General features: G+C 44.4%; 1 protein-coding gene across 1 annotated transcript in view; it reads right to left on the reverse strand.

Moving 5' to 3' along the window:
- Positions 1 to 20,373, reverse strand: part of kiaa0825 (KIAA0825 ortholog) — a 117,322-nt gene that overhangs the window by 49,966 nt on the left and 46,983 nt on the right. Inside the window, exons 20-22 of the mRNA XM_053421378.1 lie at positions 19,010 to 19,154; positions 16,384 to 16,536; positions 14,851 to 14,945 (exon numbers count right to left, since the gene is read on the reverse strand). Coding sequence (XP_053277353.1) covers positions 14,851 to 14,945; positions 16,384 to 16,536; positions 19,010 to 19,154 — 393 coding nt within the window. The remainder of the gene's footprint in view (positions 1 to 14,850; positions 14,946 to 16,383; positions 16,537 to 19,009; positions 19,155 to 20,373) is intronic.

The raw sequence follows: 20,373 nt of genomic DNA on the forward strand, positions 1-20,373 counted from the left end.
GTCTAATTATCTACCCTTACCCTCTCCCTGCTCCCTCCCCCTCTTTTTTTCTCCCTCTCTCTCCCTCTCCCTATATCTCAGTGTGTGGATACTAATTAGCTGATGTGAATTGTATCTACAATACAAATAGACTGTGCAATTATGTGAAAAAATTGGATCCCTGCTTTTTTTAAACATTACACATTTCAACCACCAGTACGTTTTAGTTTTCCCAGTTAAGGTGAAACAAGGAATAAAAAAACGAACAGTGGAACCGTCTTTGCTGTGGATCAATCAGCGCTACATGATACCATGACTGACGTAAATGTCCTAACTGCTGAACGCCACTGTCGACTGCACCTGCTGCGATCTCACATCAGAAACACCAAAACCATTTGAGTCATCGCTTTAACCGCGTTAGCTCAACAATACACAATACATCTTCACTCACATCTTCATTTGCTTTATGTAATAATACCGCAACTGCTGTGTGTGCATGTGTTTGCATGTAAACGTGCGCGTGTGCATGCACGTTGCATAAGCAGAAATCACATTAATGAGATCATACACTGGTGTTGAAAGTGCTAATTAGTTGCCAGGCTGAGGGTGAGGAAACTAGGCGAGGATCCCAGTGACTTCCACCATTGTTTCCTAATCCCCCTCCACACATTCATAATTCACTCTATCACGGACGGCGATGATACAGCGGCGCTCGTTTTGTCTCTTTTTCTTTCTCTCTGGTCGGGGAGATGATGGTTTTCTTCTTTTTTTTTTCTTCTTCTTCTTCCTCATCTCTCTTTCCTTCTTGCTGTGAGGTTTCACTGCGATCATAATAAAATGTGCAGGCGAGGGATGTTCGCCTCGGGACCCGGCTGTCGGGCCACTCTGACAGCTTCATTTGTGGTGTCGCTCTTTGATCCTTCCTGTCACTGATATCCAACGCCACTGAACATACATTTGCCCCCCCAACCCAAATAAATAAATAAGCAGTGAACTGTGCGGCGCAGAGCCAAGTGAGGCGAGGTTTTCAAGCTAGTTGGATGTTTGCTGCATCTGCTATGAACTATCGCCTCCACCCTCTTTGCTCTCCCACCACTGCAGCGATGCATCGACACCCCCAGGGCTGATCCCTTTGTAAATGCTCTCTGACACACACCCACATCCACACACAAACACACAAACAATCCTGTACAGAAATAACAGCAGAATCCCTCCCAACACTAAGTCCCTTTGCATACAGTGCATATTCCCACCAGTGCACCATTATGGCACAGAGGAAAGGAAGACAGAGAGGTGTTGTTCAGATATGAAGAGTGAGAGTGCAACACCAAACAAGAGACAGACAAACACAGATACACCTGCTATAACGCACGGGCTGGGTTGTGATGCTGACAAAAACAGATAGCAGAAGGGAGAGCCGGAGGGGGACTGATTGTGATCGCTGGTGTCAGGTCTGAGATGCTGAGATGACAGAGATATCGGGCGTATCTGCTCTCAGTGATACAGATACAGAGAGACAGATATCAGCCCACACTGGCCTCCCACTGCACGGACGCAAGCATCCCGAGAGGAATTGATGAGCCAACAGAGCTGGATGCTGCTGTACGATACGGCAAGTCAGACGAGGCATTTCGTAACTTGGAAAAGAGCATTTAAAGAAATGAGCTATCGGATCTATTGACCTCTCATGTCTTGTTCACAATGTGATTGTGTTAATGAGTAAATTATTCGATGTATAGTTTTTATATATCTACCGGCCGAGCTGGGATTCAAACCTTCTTCCGGTGAGGCGTGGGGGCCATCTACTTGACCACCGTCCCTCAATCCCAGTCTTTTTCATTTGCAAACTAAGCACCAAGATTTAGATGCCTGCAAAGTAATGCTGCTCTTTAATTGTTGCTACTGTAAGTGCCTCAGATACTGTTACATTCAAAAACACTCTATTTGTATTCCTTAGCTCCCCCACAGCAATAACCGAACTACGTTGTGGATGTAGCGATGCCTAAACTTGAAGTACTTTCATCCATTGTTGCAGTTTTCCTTGGCAGCTATTTGTGTTTGGTCACAGCACACAGAGATACATGGACGCAGTATAGGAGAACATCCTTGAAACTACTTTGCAGTTGGCAGGCTCTAAGTTTACTGCAGGCATTCTGACCTCTCCACCAGGCATGTGGGCATCAAAACTACAGACCCTACAGACAGACACCCACCAGGAGGACAGATACAGGTAGGCCTTGCAAGAGAGAACAAAAGAAAGAGAGAAGCAGGGGGATGGTGCCGTGTCCCACCTTTCACTCTCAGGGCTTTTTTCTTAGGGATCTAAGAATGAGGGTGTGGGTGCGTGTGTGTGAGAGAGAGAGAGAAATAGAAAAGGCGAGAGCAAGAAGGGACTCACCTTGAGAGACAGTGAAGATGAGGAGGAAGAAAGGGAACCGAAACACCTTTAAACTTCCACTCCTTTTACAGATGAGTGTAAGTATTGGATAGAGAGCTGGTGGAGGGATGTATGGAGAGCACTGGGAAAAGCTCACCTTGAGGGGAAGAGCTGGAAGGAGAGTAAAACCTCCAACATCCAGAGTCCTTTAAGAGACTGTGTAATAAGAAGAGAAGGGATAGATACCTGGTGAGGTGCAAACGAAGGGCAACGGAAACAGAAAATAACCCAGACGGAGGCTAACCTTGAGAACGTTGAGGGGCAGAGGGAAGGTTCCATCACACGGTGATAAGAAGGGCTCTTTCTGAGGGGCTGGAGGAGGAAGACTCAGACAGGAGGGCCGGGCTGCCTGACTGATTACAAGGTGCAGCCCAAGGGTCACACTCAGACTCAGTGAGGGCGAAGATACTGGACGAAGACATACCAGGATCACAAGGCCCACACGTCCACATGAAACACCACCTTCTCCTCACACACACATACACACACACTATACCCCCCTGACCAGCTCTTCATCATTACAAGTCAAACTCAAGATGAAGAGAAGACAGATTACAAAACAGATGGAGTGATAGGAGGCCAGATAGGAAGAGACAGGACGGGGAGCCTCGACAGTAATCTAAATGTCCTCTCCGATGATTGTCATTGGCATTCTTATAGACTGGCATGTAGCAGTACAATATGTCAAATAATACCACTCACTGTTCAGTCAGCTGTAAAGGGTAGACCTGATTCCATAATGTCATAGGGGGGAAAAACATCAACAACAAAAAACAGAATGCTTCCAGCGAGCAAACAAGGTCCTGCCTCCGAAGAATCTATCAAGATCACTAAATGTCTCCCGTGACAAATTCAATCTCACAGACTGTTCTTAAGAGTCATGACAAAGCAAAGACACGAAAGGAAAAACAAAGACTTTTTTTTTTTTTGTCAGGAAAATGAAGGAGATAAAGAATTGATTTCGGCAAAGAGGGAATTCACCACAGAGGGGAAATTCCATTGCTTTACCTTCATGTTTCAATTTTTTTCCTCTTCCCCTTTTCTTTGTCTTCTGTCAAAAACAACTTGGGCTAACATCGCGAGCTGTCACAACAAGGCCATCCCCTGCATCTCACAAAGGGGAGGATTCTGCAGTTGGATGGAGCCGCAAAGCTCTCAGACGCCCAACCATCGTTTACACACACGAGGTGTGGAGGCTGAGGCACAACAAAATAAAAAAAACAGAAGTCCTTTTCTACCCAAGCCAGTGTTTGTGCCCTGAGGACAAAGCCATTACGGTACAGAGGAGGACGATTTCAATGCAATACCTGAACAAATAAATATGGATGAAATGTACAGGGTACTAGGAGATCTAGATTCCTATGTTTTTGAACTATTCTCAAAGAATGTTATGCACTTAAGCGTTTTTTTTCTTCCCCATAATGAGGAATTCGTAACATTATGGTTATCTGTCAGATCCAGAACAGGAGAATGCTTCGCTTATCAACTAACTCAGAATGTAGCTACAACATGATCACAACACGGTGCTATAACAGAGTCTTTCATCATGTCTTAGTGGACACACACACAAACACAGACACATAAACACACACACACACACATGCACACACACGCGCTTTCAACATCAGCAAATGCTTTCAACCATCAACATCATAGAAGCCAGATAAGTGTGCCCCCTCTTTTGCAACAACCACTGGGGAGGTGAGAGGCCTTGTAGTCAACATGCTGAAAGACTCGGTGATCAAAGACCCAGAAAAAACATGAACCATGATGGTTTCTCTGAGAAGATAGGAGAGGAGGAGGAGCCAGAGCAGGTGAAAGGAGACAGAGTTGAAAGAAAGATATAGCAAAAAGCTGCAAAGGTTGGTGAAACAGAGTGAGTCAGGGGTAAGGGAGAGCACAAGCACACACTTTGCACAGATCACCCTACCTGGCCACTGCATTTACAATACAGATTTGCCTTGTTGGAGAAAGTGAAGTTCTGATTGACTTAATCTGGCTGCACTGAAAAGTATAGCTAGGCTCTGGTAATACACCAGTTGAAAATGGTATGATGCAAGAGAGGAATATGGTTCGACATGCCAAAGCATTTAGAATGTTTATTACACCAGGCTCAGGCATAATGCCCTATTAGCTAATGCTGGTGCATCAAACCGTGAAACAGCCAACACTCAACCTGAGCACTGCGGGATAAAGAATAATCCATGTTTACGATATTACCAAAAAGAAACACAAAATGCCTAGTCACTGAAGTCAAATGATTATACCTGATGAAAATGCTCGGATGAAAATACTTTTTGCTGACTCAAATAGTGCTGTAGGGGAGAGGAGGAGAAGAGAGGGGAGGAGAGGTTTTGATACCAGCTGGAGTGTTCGCTCTGGCTGTCTCCAGATTTGTCAAGACAAGTGTTAAGACAAGTGCACCTCTGTGCTTACCTGTGATGGCACAGGGGCAGGAGGGCGGGACAGGCTATTTCAATTCTGCAAAAGTGTGTCTGAGTAGGTCTAAGTGTAGGAGTGGGCGCGTGTGATTGCATGTGTGTACTTGTCTGTGAGACAAGAGGAGGAAACAGAGAGAAAGAGAGAGAGACTGATGGGGGGGGGGGAGGAAAAAGGAAAGTAGTGGAAACAAGTGTTCCGGGACAAAAGGCAGAGGGGAAGCGTACAGAGATGACCACATTAGAATATGAATCCAGAGCCTTGGGCAATCTTGGCTCTTAAAAAGCCCCTAAAGTCAAGAGTCAACTATTATGTGCCATCAGTGGTGACACAGGGTCACAGAGCAGGACGCATGAGGTCAGCGACGGTGCTCAGCCTCTCTCAACATGCACCATTAAACAGTCCCACAGAGCGGGGGAAAGCCGAGCTGTCATTTGGGTGGAAAGTGACAAGAACATGCAGCTTTTCACACAGGATTTTCTCTTGTACAGGATGAAACGCTCAGTATGATATTCAATTAGGGGGAACAGAGTCAATATTTGCATAGACATATTCAGATAATTAAATGATGTTTTACATAACAAGTGCATTAAAGGAGGTGGTGTTCGCGGATTTTGCTCATTCCCGCCGATTAAATATCAAATAAAACGCACAGGAAACATGCTGAATGCATAAAATGCCTCAGTTGTTTGCTGCTAAACCAGCTCTGTAATTACCTGAAGGATGTTTTAATTGTTGCATGTTCTACTCTTAATATTAGTCAACGCTTTAGCGGCTCTCCAAGTGAGATTGATTGGATAAATCAGTCGGAATTATGGGGAAACAGGAGGCCTGCCAATCAGCGATGTGTGAGGGAGTTTGTGCATTTACAGCGTGTGTACGTGTGTGTGTGTGTGTGTGTGTGCGAGGGGCTGGGGACGTGCCAGCACACAAGCGCATGTACATGTTTGTTGGCACGTGTGCGTATCGATGTGCGCGTGTGAAAGTATATGGGGCTGACAGCTGGGCTTGTTCAAAAGGCTTACTGAGCATTCTGCCTGTTTTGGAAGCGACGAGCGCAGTCTATCTGAACAGGGATCTAAAACCTGTATCAACAGCATAGTACAACTGGTGTAAACAGCCACTGAGTCAACACACTATCATCCACACACCAATGGAGGAGCAGTGTAATATGCTGCAGTGCCGGAGCTGAAAATCAGATGAAAAAATTCCACTTTATTGGTCACAGGTCACAGGTCAAAAAGAGGGAGTTAATGAGAAAGAATAAGAAGCATGTGAGAGACGGTGTTTGTGTGTGTTTTCATATGCATAGAGCTCTTGGTGTGTGTGTGCGGGATCTGTATTTACTCGCGTTGTTTGTGCACGTGTGTGTGTAGCGGACTACAGTGTGTGAACATGATTAGGCGCCGCACGGAATGTGCGCGTCGAGATGTGTGTCAGGACATCAGCATGTCGGCGTCACAGCCCTTCACTAAATCCCAGATTAACAGTGACAGGCAGAGATCCCTCTAATTATCTCTTCCTGGACCACATGCAAATGGCAGAGCCGAGCGGAGCATCGCGATTGGCCGGGACAGCTTGGGCGCCGCCGACGGGCTAATGAGCCTGGCGACAGGATACAACCTCGTGATGTACCACCAAAAACAAACCCTCACCATCACACAGGAGTGTGCCCCTCGACACACAAACACACACACACACACACACACACACACACACACGAGATATTATGATTAAGGCATTAAGCTGATGCCCTTTTCCAGAGTGACTTCCACTGAGTGAGTATAGAGAGGCTGAGTGTCTTGCAAAATGTATAATATTAAATCTGGATACACAGAAATACAAATATTCTTAACTAGCTGATCTTTTGACCGCCTAGACAGCATGGATGTCCCAGAAAATACACACGCATAGGCAAAGAAGCTTTGACATTTAGGGGTATTTCCATCTACTCCAACCTGTTACTGCAGAATATATTCAATTCAATTGAGTCTGACAGTTTAATCCTTCGACACTCATCAAATAACCAAAAATATCCTGGAAGCTAAAATAATAAGTCAGCATCACCTCAGAGGATCTGAATGTGAATGGCACATGGAACAAAATAGGAAGGAAAAAGAAGAAGAAGAATCCAATGATGCACTGGAACAGACGGTCGCATCATGGCTCGTGACAATGGACTGCAGCAGTCAGCTAAAAAGTCAACTCAGTAAGTCAGCAGGAAACATGGCAACCACGTCAAACAATCCGCCATGTCTTGAACTGAGTCCCAGTCCGTCCAAACTGGTTGACAAAACTGGTTCCAGGAGCAAGAGATGGAATTGTTTTGCTGATTGAGCTCAGAAAATCAAATACCCAGCGGACCAATGAGACTTTTTGGGCATAAGTTGCTACAAAGCTCCCAAAAGGCAGGTGGAGCAGCAAAATACATGAAGGTAAAGTTTATTAACTCAGCAATGGAGCATCAACATTATTCAGTTAGGGGGGAGCAAAAAGGTTTGATAGACAGACAGACAGACAGAACATTATTCATACAGACTATGTTGTTTTAGTCTCAGTTCAACTTTGGACATAATTAACTTTGAGTACAAGCATCGCTCTGTGTAATGATCTCTGCTGTCATCCAGCTGCTTTGTGCCGCGCTTTCATTTTATGATTATTTTCCCATTTTCTCACACAAGGTAAACGAGAGGCACATATTTACATCAACGGATTGGTTTGTAGTAAGGTCTAGTCCTTTTAAGTCTTGAGGAGAAAAAGCCACAATCTTAGTATAGCCCATTAAAATATGATTTTTAATTGCTCTACACCAACTAGTGATGCTATGACAGTTGTTACCACCATAACCTGTGTGTAAAGTAAACAGTTAGCAATGGAATTGGAATTTTAACCAGGTTTAATTAACCATATATTGTGATTTATTAATTACTTTATATAAACAATATTTTACCCCCATTCTAATACATAACCAGGCATCTCAGTTAGCTATATAGGACCTTTAAATAACATAGATATCATTAGCACTTTTTCTGAGGTACACACTATTTAACATTAGCTGTTCAAGACAGTTCCCTTACTTCACTTAAATCTAAAATCAAGATGAGCCTATCAGACTAAATACGGCAGTGTTATAAATAGCATGTGCCTCTGATTTTAAACTATAACTCATAGGGCTGTTGTGAAAAAGAAAAGCTTTTAAATAGGCCAGACTGTTGCTCATTCTATATTTATAAAAATCTGCTCATATGGTTCCTGTAGCTAAAAGTGATCTTTCAAGATGTAGTTCAGCTGCGTGAAGCTCCAACTGCACGGCCGTCATCCACCAGATTCTGGCATCACAGCAAGAGATTCCCTCCTTCCAACAGCATTACCATAGTTAAGACAAAGGCACAGCTCTCTGTTGCTGTGTGGAACACTGTCTTTATATGTGTACCATCAAATACCCCAGTGTATTTGAAGAGCCTTGGGACTTGCCATTTTTAATCAGGAGCGGTGGCTTTGTCTTGTCCCTGTTCCATCCAGAATTTCTATTCATCCTTGGAGGGCTTTGCCATAGATTAGATGGCATTCTCATTTAGCTCTGGTGGTGCGGAGTCTCTCCAACTATTTATCCGTCCAAGGTTGGAAGTTGGAACAATCACAGAGGTAGCTATTTATGTTATGAAATCATGTGGAATCACAGTTTTTTAGAAAAGGGAAATTTAATGAGGTCAGGTGCAGGAAGTTCACAATACACGAGGGATAACCATGATAATCCTGTTGAGGAGCTTACTGTGTGTCATGAGCACTGTGCCCTAACAGTTCTGTCACTGAATAGGGATATTATTGTAAGCATTGTCGAGAATTGTAACCAATTTAAACCCATTGGGAGTGTAGAGTGCCGGAGTGAAATGGTTAGAAATTGATATGGGATATAATAACCAGAAAGAGAAGGGAAAACTAATTTTCATGGAGGCATTTAACCGCGAGTGCACCCCCGAATGCTCAATACAGTGGAAATTACAGTTGAAATGTTTCTTTCCGTGTCAGCATATACACAATGACCAGCCTATCATTTGATCAAGCTTCATACACTGAATTAATAAAAATTAGTTTTTCTTTTTTTCAGCGACTGGTGATACAATTTATTTGGGGGGTGCAGTTTGAGGGGAAAAACGCACTGAAGCCAGACTCAACAGAAACAACACACAATATGAATGAATCCTGTAGTCTTCATCACGCTGCTGAGCAATGCTAAGCTTGCCGCAAGAGTGTAGCCTCATTGTGTTGTCTAAATGACTGTGGCAACATTCACACCGTTGCATTTTTCAGTTATGTTTTTAGGTCTCGCATCCCTGTTGTTGTCCACAGAACCTCTGTGCCGACACTTTGAAACAGCAAACAGGGGGGCTTCACTTACACCACATCCGGTTAGCCAACTCTGTTTCTGCAAAAGGTGTGAGATACACCTCATCACTTGCCGGCTGCTGAAACTGTAAATTTGGTCGGTCTGGAACCAGCTCCCTTTTTTCCTTTCCTCTTTTTGTCAAGAAATTACCGGACTAGCCACTTGCAGTTCCCGTATCTTCAGCTCAGAGTGGAAGTAACTCAGAGACGCTGGATGTCGACTAATCGCATTAGGTTAAATGGAACCAATTTGCTGTGAATTAAAGTGGGATCTGAAACAACCAATTAAAGAGCAGCCTCAGGTATTAGGAGAATGTGGAAAGCCAAGGTTGAAGAGAGCAGATATTGTTCAACTGGACGGCAAAGGAGAGTCTTCTGTAACCACAGAGAACTCAGCAACGTGCAGCAATGACTGATGTCTCCTGTCTGGACAATGGTTTGACCATGACCACTCTCTGAGAAGATGGATCTGCCTCGACCCCTCGGATCGTTTTTAGAGGGACAAGACAAATATTTCAGATGTATCACACTGAGACATCACGCTGGAGGTGAGTGGAGGTAAAGGGAGACTGAGAGATAAATACAACGGAGAGTAAAGAGAGAGAGAGAGAGGGAGGGGAGGAAAAGTGCGGCCGGCTTGCCTGCCCGGCTGCCTGGCTGACAGGTTACTCTGTTGGATGTGACTTTCACAGTCTGCTGGCGGTTTGTGTGGAAGCCATCACATCTGTGACTGGCCGTTTGATTAATGAGCCTCTCAGCTTGTCTGTGCAGTTTGAGGAGGGGCCACGGCCTTATCCCAGGCATCACTGATTTATTCGCCTTTGGAGCAAACCTCCAAATATCACACCCACCGAAATATAAGAGCGAGCGTGTACACACATGCAGTCAGACACATGTACGCTCTCCATGATATGCATACGGTATACAAGTTGAGTGTGGTGCCGACACACAGGCAGGCATGGAAACAGACTCATGCGCGCAAGCATGTCCCTCTCCTCCGCCACCTGCTTACGGCTAATGAAAACCTCAATGTGTCAGTGCCGTCCAGGGCTCGCGAAGACAAAACACACCATGTATAACCAAGCCGACAAAAGATGTGTTCTGTCTGCACCAACACAAACCCGCGTCCCTAGCTGTCAGTCAGCGAAGGGGACACACACAAGGGGATCGACGGGACAAGAAAGAAGCCCTTCCTCAATGACACATCACACTCTCCTGATTTTCAAAAGTGACAAGTCTTTTGAATTTCTGGCCTCGTAAGACAGAGAGCCCAATGATGACTTGAGGAGTGTTTCTTCTACTTTCTTTGGCAGCAGCCGCCATGAAATGTCACTCTGGCTAACCTTGAAGCTCTTTCCTCCCGTGTTGTTTAATGCTTCCAAGACTGTGGCAACCAGCTGCTCAAAATGGTATGGCAACATCGCCCTTTGAGTCAGATAAATGATTCTAGAAATACTTCCAGGTACAGAAATGTGCATTAACATGTGCATGCCCTCCTACGGGCACGTGCGTGCGCTCGCGCACCAACACAACGCCCCACCAACCACGAGCGCACACTCCCTCATTCCCTGAAGCGTAAAGTAAGACCATTAATCCAGACACACTGAGATCCAGCTTCTCCCCAGGTTGATCAGCGTCCGTGGAGGAAGACGAACATTCTGACATATTTGTTTTTATTTTATTCCCTGTGAAAAAAGCCCGCCATATGGCAGCGCCAAGGAACAGATGGCGATTGCCCACTTCCTGAAAGCACAAGTGTCTATTGCCGCAATTTAAGGAGCCGCTCAAGCAAGAGAATGCCACAGACTGGCATTTTCCCACAAATTGCTATTGTTATGGACCCGAGGGGTAACAGCAACAATGAGACAATGCAAAGGAAATGCTTTAGTGTTCAGTAGTTACAGAGCAGCTTACCATATTAAGCTTCCAAATCGATGGGTCAATGCTACTAGTTCTCCCTTGTTGTCAATGTGTAAAATGAAATTGTGAGGACAAGTGTCAACTCAGTTTATTGCTGTAAACGCACAAGGCATATCATATCTAGCATGAAATATTCTAGTTGCAAATGCATGAAGTCTTCATCTTGTCCCCCAGTGGAACAGTGTAAGCATGAATGTCCTTGGGTGAGATTGGCTGCTTGTGATGGAGTGGAGGAGGCGCCCTGTGACACACAAAGCCTCATCTCTCAAACCAGGCTACCACCTTATCAACCAGGTCAGAGGACCTTCTCTGTAACAGTCTCAAAAAGTCACCTTGGCAGATGACAGTGAAAACGTGACTTTCTATCTGTGGCACTACAACATAATTCTTTCCAAAGATCTGTTTTATGTCCCATGAAAAGTGACAACAGTTCATAAAGGCCTCACATCAAAGTCAGAGTTGAAGAAGAAAGTGATGGCATTGCTGCAATAAATTCCAACCTACCAAGGGGTTGTGTTGCTTTCAACGGTTTTGTACCAAAGAGTTGTAAAAGAAGATTTCATCGGGTGACCAAGGACAGGTAAGACCATTTAGGATCAGTTCAAGCACTAGGTACTTTGACTAGAAACAATGGACGTCTTGTGAAGTAAAAGAGTGAGTCAGTGTGGACACATTTCCATTAGTAGATCATGACGATTATTACAAACACTTGGTGCACAATTTGTTCAAGGTGAAATATCAAGTACCTATTTAACCTGGGCATTCATGATTTTGGCTTTTCAAAACTGAAGCTTGTACTAAAGCTGATTGAGACACAGCTGGTGAAAGAATTGAGTGAATACACATCACACAATGATATAAATCAGACATATACTGTTGTCCTACTAAGGCTTGATTCTTGATGTGGTATTTCAAGTCTTTCATAGGTCAGTCATCAATCAAATATCTATCAAAAAGTTTAACTGACCGAGTTTAAAATGAAAAAGGTGAGTCAAAGGAGTCAAAGGACATGCTAACACAGGTAAAACCGGCTGTGAGTCAGACATTGTCTCTCCGTCAGTCAATCAGACATCCATCAATCCATTTAATCAGACCTTTCATCGAAGCAGACCAACAGGTTAGTGTGCAGCTCAGCCATTCAGTATAAATATAATTTATCCTGTGAGCAATTTGAGCTAAACTTTAACCAATCACTGCATCCTGTAACACCTCAGGAACCAAGCCAGTCTGCCTTGTAGCTTAAAAGTTAGCCCATCAGCAAGTCGTCCATCTATCCTTTCAAACAAAGGGCCTGCCAGGAAGTCAGGTCAGCCAGTCAGCCAGCCATCCAGTCAGCCAGTCAACCCTGGGGTCTTAGGGTGGTATTAATCAGTCTGGTTTCTGCTGAAAAGCTCAATCTGCAGATGATGGATGAGCCATCGTGCTGAGGGAACTGAAGTGACAGGTGACAAAGAAGGACACACACACCTGTATAAATCCACTCTCCCTCCTGTCTGGCCCCCGATGTAACACTCTCAAGGTAGCAGGGTAAAAGTGTGCATGAGCGTGTGTGTGTGTGTGTTAGTGTTTATGTGTCACAGCATGTGTCCTGCTCTGCTAATGAAGTCATCTGAACAGTGATTTAACAGCCCGGGTGTAAAAGCCTAGCGCCCTTAACTCATAGCCTTGCTCCATTAGAATGTGATATAAACCCTGGGCACAATAACTGTCCTGCCACTGTAAGAATATATAGGAGGCCAATGGGACACGCGGCTAACTCACACAGTCTGGAGAGCGGGACAAAAAATAGCTGGCTGTGTACAGAGAAGAGAAGTCCTTCAAGGACACTAAAAGTCAAGGGACAGAAAAAACAAATCAGCACAAGGTGACAATTATACGTCTCTTTGTACAGTGGGAGGCAACGACATTACTATTAATAATGTCATGTGTGTAAGATTATATCCTGATGTTTGTCCGGCTGCTGTAGGAAGCAGAAGAGCCATTGTCAGGAGGCCTCTGTGAAAACAGCCGAGGGCACTTGAGTCTGCGGTTACGCACAAAGCATTATCCTTATCTGCACTAACAAATGGATCAGTGGATTCCACATCAGTGGGCTTATCCCATGAATGGCCTTCTATAGCTTGAGAGATATTTTTGAGTCGGAGATGGATCTGAGGAAAACTTTGACGGCTTACATGTCGCCGGCCGTGAAACTAACTTCCTGCTCTGTGCGAGTGTCGTAGGCAGAACCAAAGCCATTCTCCAAATCCTCCATGAAATCTGCTCCTCTGGCCCGACAAAGAGAGGCTAATGAGGCAAGTGACAGAATCTCAGAAACTTTGATACTGTGAGATTAGGGTGAATTATATAACCTTTACCCCCCCCCCGTCCTACTCCCATCCCTCCTCGTGCCATTTGGTGCCATGTCAGTGTTGACTGCTCTCTCTCAACATGTCACTCACAGTGTCAAACTCCGAGTCAAATCTATCCTTTTTTCTCTCTGTCTTCCTATCTGACTTCCTATCCACTTCATTCAGTTTCTATTCATGAATAGCCCAACACTAATTTGGCTCAGTCAAGCAATGACAGTATCTGTTTTAACATGCAACAAAGCACCATCTAAGAGGACGGAATATGGTGTGTGTGTGTGTGTGTGTGTGTGTGAATGTGTGTGTGTGTGCGTGTGTGTGTGTCCGTGAGTGCGGGGGAAGAGGGGGTGGAGGCATGAAGGCGACAAAGCTCGTCACAGCACAGAGCTGCGTACTTCACCCTTATTAGACCTGTGTCCTTGGCAGATGCAGAGCTTGCCCTTTGTTATAAAGGTGTGTGTGTGTGTGTGTGTGTGTGTGTGTTACAATGGTGGTGATTTAGAATGGATTGGGCGTAGGCGTGGAGACAAGGTGCTGTAGCCCCATGGCTCCCTGATAGCTGGCAGCGTGACAGCTGTGAATGGAGAACAGGGAACAGCCTGAAGTATTGCCATCTAATATGTGTCACATACCTGCATAAATATTTATGCCCGTTGCAGAGCAAAACAGGACAGGAGGGGGGAGGAGGGAGGATGGGACAGGAGAGGTGGACTTGGGGCGAAAAACTCTTCAATCAGGTGACAACAAGATCTGAGCCAGCCACTCTTTTTCCTCATCTATAACTTCTTTTTATATCTGTCTCAAGGACTCCAGAGTATTCCCAGAAAGGAGGAGTTCCGGCAGTTGAAAAATGTCTGCATAAGATGTGTCCAAGACGATGAGTCACACAGGTGGATTCACAAGGACACGATGCCTTGAGTCAGCATATCATCGTACTCCAATATAATTTTTCTAAAGAGTTCTTTCCAAAGCTCTTTTTCTTTTCGGCAGCCACACGAGCCCTCGGTGTTTGAACATAGTAAAAGCTCTGATGAGGAGCAGCAAGGCTATATCGTCCCCAATGACTAAAGCTTATGCCAAAGTTATGTCAAAAGGGAATCTGGAGAAACTTGCTTCTGGAGTCCCATCTGGGGACGTCATTTTGTGCAGGTAAAGGAACGACGGGTGCGGCACATGCCTCTGCAGAACGAGACTTTGAATTCATGAAAATACTCCTCAAAAGCAAGAAAACACCAGTGAGGATCCTAATGACAGTATACAAACATGTAAAAATACACTTGCACTGTTGACATGCGTGCACGCTGCTGCCGGTGAACGGTGTGTAACAAGTCACTGTTTTACCTGTTGGCCAGCAGAGTTTTGAAGGTGACCTGACTCATGCCCTGATAGGCTGGCAGCAGCCTCGGCCAGTCCCATGCCCAGTCCACCACGGCACTCTGTTGATGTATGAGGATAGCACATTGTTAGTTATTAATCAGGGTTAATACCATCAGTGCATTACCCCTCCAGCTGGGACCCACTAACAAAGGAGGAGGGGGGTCCCCAGTGCAGGCCACCAACACCGGGGCGATCAATCATGTCCGCACAAGACGGTTTTTATTCCAATAAGACAGCAATTAATTTATAAATCCATTTGGGGGGATGTAGCCATCATTTATAGAAAGATAAATCAATTTTGGGAGGGAGTCGTTACTCTTCGGACTGCTCTGCGTTTTTTTCCTCAATGCTCTCCGCCCTCTCTCTTTCTCTCTACCTAGTCCACCCTCTCTCTCTCTTTTACCATAGCACACACAAACATGTACAAACACACAAGCACCATATTGGGAAAGCAAATAAAAATCTGATTGCTTTGATTGCCAAAATGTCACTCTTAACTCCAGGCTGAGTTTTATTGACAAAAGTAGTAGAACTCCACTCCTTTCTTCCATTCATCCATCCATCCATTTCCCCCTCTGCTCTTTCCTCATAGGTGATTGATGGACGTAACTTTTTCTTCCCCTCCTCCCTCCATTTTATTTGACAAACAACACCGGCACCTGAAGCGGAGAAGGCATTTTAATCATTCTCTTAATAGGGTGTTTCTATGCAAAGCTATGCAGCCTCCTGTGATAAGCCCGAAACAGGCAAAGTCTTCGGATTAAAATGTGTTTTGAGGAAAAAAACAATAGTGTCAACATTACAAGGGATCACAAATGTATAAATGCTTTATATTTAATCCATTTCTAAATAGCAGAAAGAAACAGAAACCTGCATTGAGGAAATACTCGTCTTTGTTGGCTGTTTTATGCAATGTCAATGGTATTTCCCTTGTACGATTATAACAAGAGGCAATGCCGACAACTCTAACATTCAACTAATAAAGCCTGTAGGTAGACGTATCCCCTTTAAGTATTAGAAAAAATTCAAATAATGAATTTAACACCATGGTGGCCCTCCTGGGGATAAACTTGGGGTAAGAGGGCATATGGTTCAAAGCCCCAAAGAAGTGCACCTCAACACCGCACACTCCTTTAACATCACTCGCTTTTTTTATTAAAAAAAAACTTTTCTCATCCTTTCACCTTTTTCTTTCTGCCAACCTGACTCCTGCCTGGAAAAGGCAGCGACCTGTGGAGAATAGGGAAGCCGAGCCTGCACTATAAGACCTGACAACTTCAGAGACTGCCACAGTATCCAGTTCGCTAGAGACTCAAACAAGCGCCTAACCTTCAACTTTAAGCTCCTGGCCTTAAGAGAAAGTTAAAACGACACCGACATGAAGACGTGAAGCGACTCAGATAACCACCCTGACATCAGACGTTTCATGGAGCTAAAACACATGAAAGGGAAGAAAAGATTTGCTCTCGAATGCGATTATAAATGTTTGACAAAAACCTGATCCAGTTTCTTCTGGCCAATGTGGTCAAATTGGTGCAGAGGGTTGAAAGAGGCTTCGTCTGCTGGACTTTCAGAGCCGAGGACAAAGTTCACCAAGCCAGGAGGATCGTTTGGCGAGTCTGAGCCACCACACAGTTTCGACAACAGCTCCTGTGTCCAAGATAGAAAGGACGAGAAGAAACAGAAAACATATGACAGACTGACTGTGGAATATTCTGTAAAGATAAACTAAGATCAATTAAAGACCAGGTGCAAACTTTATTTAAAACTGAAAAACAGCTGAATTTTGGAGAATTTTTTTTTTTGTATAATTTCTTTATATTGCATTGATGACAAGATTCCAAAAGCGTTTTTTTTAACTGACATCTAGAACAAATCATGGACTTAATCAAGTCATAGAGGATCTTCTCTGATTGTTTTTGTTTTAGCATCATCTACAGTTGTTACTTATCGCATGTGCCTTGCAGGATGGACAGCATAAAGTCACGAGCGTGTGCACTGTATGTCTCGATGAGTGTTTGTGTGAACACGGGCATCCTGGCGTGAATCCGCTATATTCCCATCCGTCAGTTTGACATGGCCTCCGAACCCGCGCTTCCCTCCACCTCACCAGCAGCGCGCTCTGTCCCTGACCTGTGTGTTCTTGCCTCGACCTTGGGTGGGTAGAGATGCTCGAGCTGCCAGCGGGGTAACTCCGAGCCTGCTCGGTAATCCCATCCACGCTCTCTCAAATTGCTACATAGAGTTATAGCTGTTTATGGATTCCATCAACAGCAGCATAATGTTTATGGTGCTTACATTTGTGTTAGTCCATGTTGTGTCCTAATAGACAGTCTATAGGTCAACCATGTCAGTTACTCTAACATGAGCAACAACTAGGTATTTTACTGCACCTATGAATATATTTGAAAACAAAACTACTCTGTGAAATAGACGACCACAGACTATAACAGACAAATGACTTCACCTTGTCACAAATGAGTGAATCAATGAATCACCAGAACCCCCCATGATGGCCGGCAGTCCAAATAATGCATAATTTGTCCCCTGGAAATATAGATATTAATTGTCTTTCCTCGAGGACAAAAATAGGGACAATATACTGATGAGTTTTAGTCCATGTGAGGTCTTTTCCACAAAAGAGATTAATTCAAATCTTCCGAAGTGCCCGGTAAATGTCTGAGAAACAGCCGTTACTTTATTTCACAATGCCAAAACTGTAATTCTGACTTAGCACTTGATTTAAAGCCCTGTTGAGGGAACAATAAATAGGACTATCAAAACACATCAGTTGTGTTTTATTATTCCATTACTTAGGCTGCTTCATCTTTGTGATAATGGGGACAATGAAAGATAAGATTTGACAGTTACCTTGTTCCACATTGTGTAACAGGCTGAGCAACATTAAAACAACACCATGCCCGTGTGCATTCACATGAGAATTTAAGCAAATATTAAAAAGTAAATTAAACATATTTTTCCAGAGTAACTAATGCCTTTTAAGTAACTCAATTAATAAAAACAGTAACTGTAACTATAAATAATTTTTAAATAAGTTCCTTCTGAGGTTGGTCCTTAACAAGCCGGGATGAGTATTAAAGACATGGTGGGAAAGTGGGAAAGAATTAAGGAACACCTTAATGCACTGTTGGTTTTGGTCTTTTCATGAAATTTGTTGACAGATACAGAATATATTGCCTATAATTAAATTCCTCTTTAACTGAAATAGCTATTGCAGTAGGAATATGTTCTTTAGATATATGTGATATGGTGTGAAGACTAGCATTTGTCGGTGTCATTCATTTGTTCATATGTTTCTTTTTACACATTTTACGTACTTTCAACAGCCTGCTACCGGTGTAAAGCACTTTTGTCTAAACCAGCTGTTTATTTTAACTCTCTGTGTCTCGGAGCCCAGCAGCTACCATCTGATGACAGATTAGCCTCTGGGAGCAATGGCCAATCATTTCTAGCGTCTGGCGTATAGACAGCGGTTATTCAGGCCAAGATTCCATCTTCCATTGGTTGACATTGTTTAACAGCCTGAGAAGTTTCTTTTATCACACAAGTCAAACATTTCACCACACAAAAACAAAAACTATGATGTTGTAGGTGTTTTGAGGCCTGACGACATTATCATGACATCATTGCTTTCCACACAGACTGTTTACCTACCGGCAACCAAAGCCTGCTCAGACGAGACTGGTCATAAAAAGGGAACCAGTATTTACTCCAATTAACTTGGGCACATTTTAGAGAGATAGCTTTTTTTTGTCTTTTGAAACTTTTCTTCTGAGGTTATTAATAAATTATATTTACAAGTGTCTCTGCTCCTCCTCACTGTGACCTCCTCCAAAGAGCTCTACACTTTAACTCTAGAAACAGTTTGGGGCCCCCCTCTTCTATCCATGTGGCGAACATACAACACAGGAAATCACTGCAGGTTTGCATCCTCGAGGTCACCTGAACAACAGAAGATCAGAACAAGCAGACTGCACACAAGCAGCACCCGACCACCATCACCACCACCATCCCACCACCCTCTGCCTCCCATCCTCCTGAACAGCCTGCGGCCTCAGGCCAGCAGCCACCTAATTGCTGGGGAGAGGGAGTGCTTCCCTACCTCATTGCCTTGGATGATGTGATAGATCTGCCTCAGGTAGTCGCTGCCACCTGCTTTGTGGCAGACCTCCAGCAGCATCAGGCCTATTTTCTGCTCAGTCAGTTCAGCCGCAGCGACTCCGCTCTCTCTTTCTCGCTCAAACACACTAAAAGAGAAACAGAGACGGGAGAAAGAGGAGGAGATGGGAGAAGAGACAAAAAGACAGAAGGGGAAAAAAACTGTGTGAGGCTAAAGAGGAAATAAGAAGAGGGGAGGGTGTCAGCTTGAATTTGAAAACCACCCACTGGCTGAGGAGGTATTTTCCATTTGAGAGATGCATTGGGGATACTGTTAGGAGTTTACTGTACATAGGTAATTCAGGTGGATAACATCTCCTGATTTTGAGATATATCTTTTTTGTTTTTGGAGGAATCCATCTTTCAAGAGGGCAGGAAAAGAAAGAAATTCCAATGTGCTTCATAATCTCTCTGAATTCCACGAAGACCGGTCAAGGCTATCGCTGGTGAGAGTCACTAAGAAATACAAATTACTGATGGTTACTTGATAAAATAATTATCACTTTTTTCCCATTACCATTCATGAGATACATGTAGGGAATTTTGACCGAAGGATGTTGCTGCACTAAAAATGATTGGTGTGTGTGTTCTTAAGCGTGTTTATGTGTGTGTTATTGTGTGTCAAGGTCCTCATGTATGTACGGTCCCCAACCCTGGCAGATGCCGGCATCGTTTCCCTGCCCTTCTAGTATGGATGGATATCATTCCGCCGTCCATCAAACCTTCTCCTTCACATACACTTCCTGTCATTGTTCTCTCCCTCGCTCTCTTCCCTTTTGTAATTATAAGGTGGCAGAAGTGGTGTTGCCTGTCAGCCGACCCATTGGCTGCTTGACATTGAGAGTGGCGAAGGAAGAGGAGTCCCGTCTCGGCCACACACATCCCCTTCGTTGCGTTGCCGGGGCGGCCCTGCCGGGGGTGTTGTCGGCGGTTGGTGGCTGTGCATCCGTGTCAGCACCTGCACTGTATCCTTTCCTGTCCATCACTGTGCAGGTGAAGCAGATGATTGGATTCAGTCAGCGGGGTGATTAATGAGGGCCCCTCCGGATTTGGGACAGCCTATCAATCATGTCATTAGGGCCAATGTGCCCTGAAAGAGGCAGACCTCCGCCAAGGAATAACTGCATTCATCTTCATCTGTGTATGCATCCCGTCAGCCCAGCCAGGGTCACCATGATGGAGAACAATAATCTTCTCCTCTACAAATTACTTTGCAAAGACAAGGTGGGTGGCGCGGGGAAGGAGGAGGTGGGGGGGGGATATAGTTTGGAAAGGATGGAGGGAAAGTGGGATGAGGGATCAGAGATG

Source organism: Pleuronectes platessa, chromosome 4 (assembly GCF_947347685.1).
Source record: "Pleuronectes platessa chromosome 4, fPlePla1.1, whole genome shotgun sequence".
In the NCBI taxonomy this organism is placed as follows: Eukaryota; Metazoa; Chordata; class Actinopteri; order Pleuronectiformes; family Pleuronectidae; genus Pleuronectes; species Pleuronectes platessa.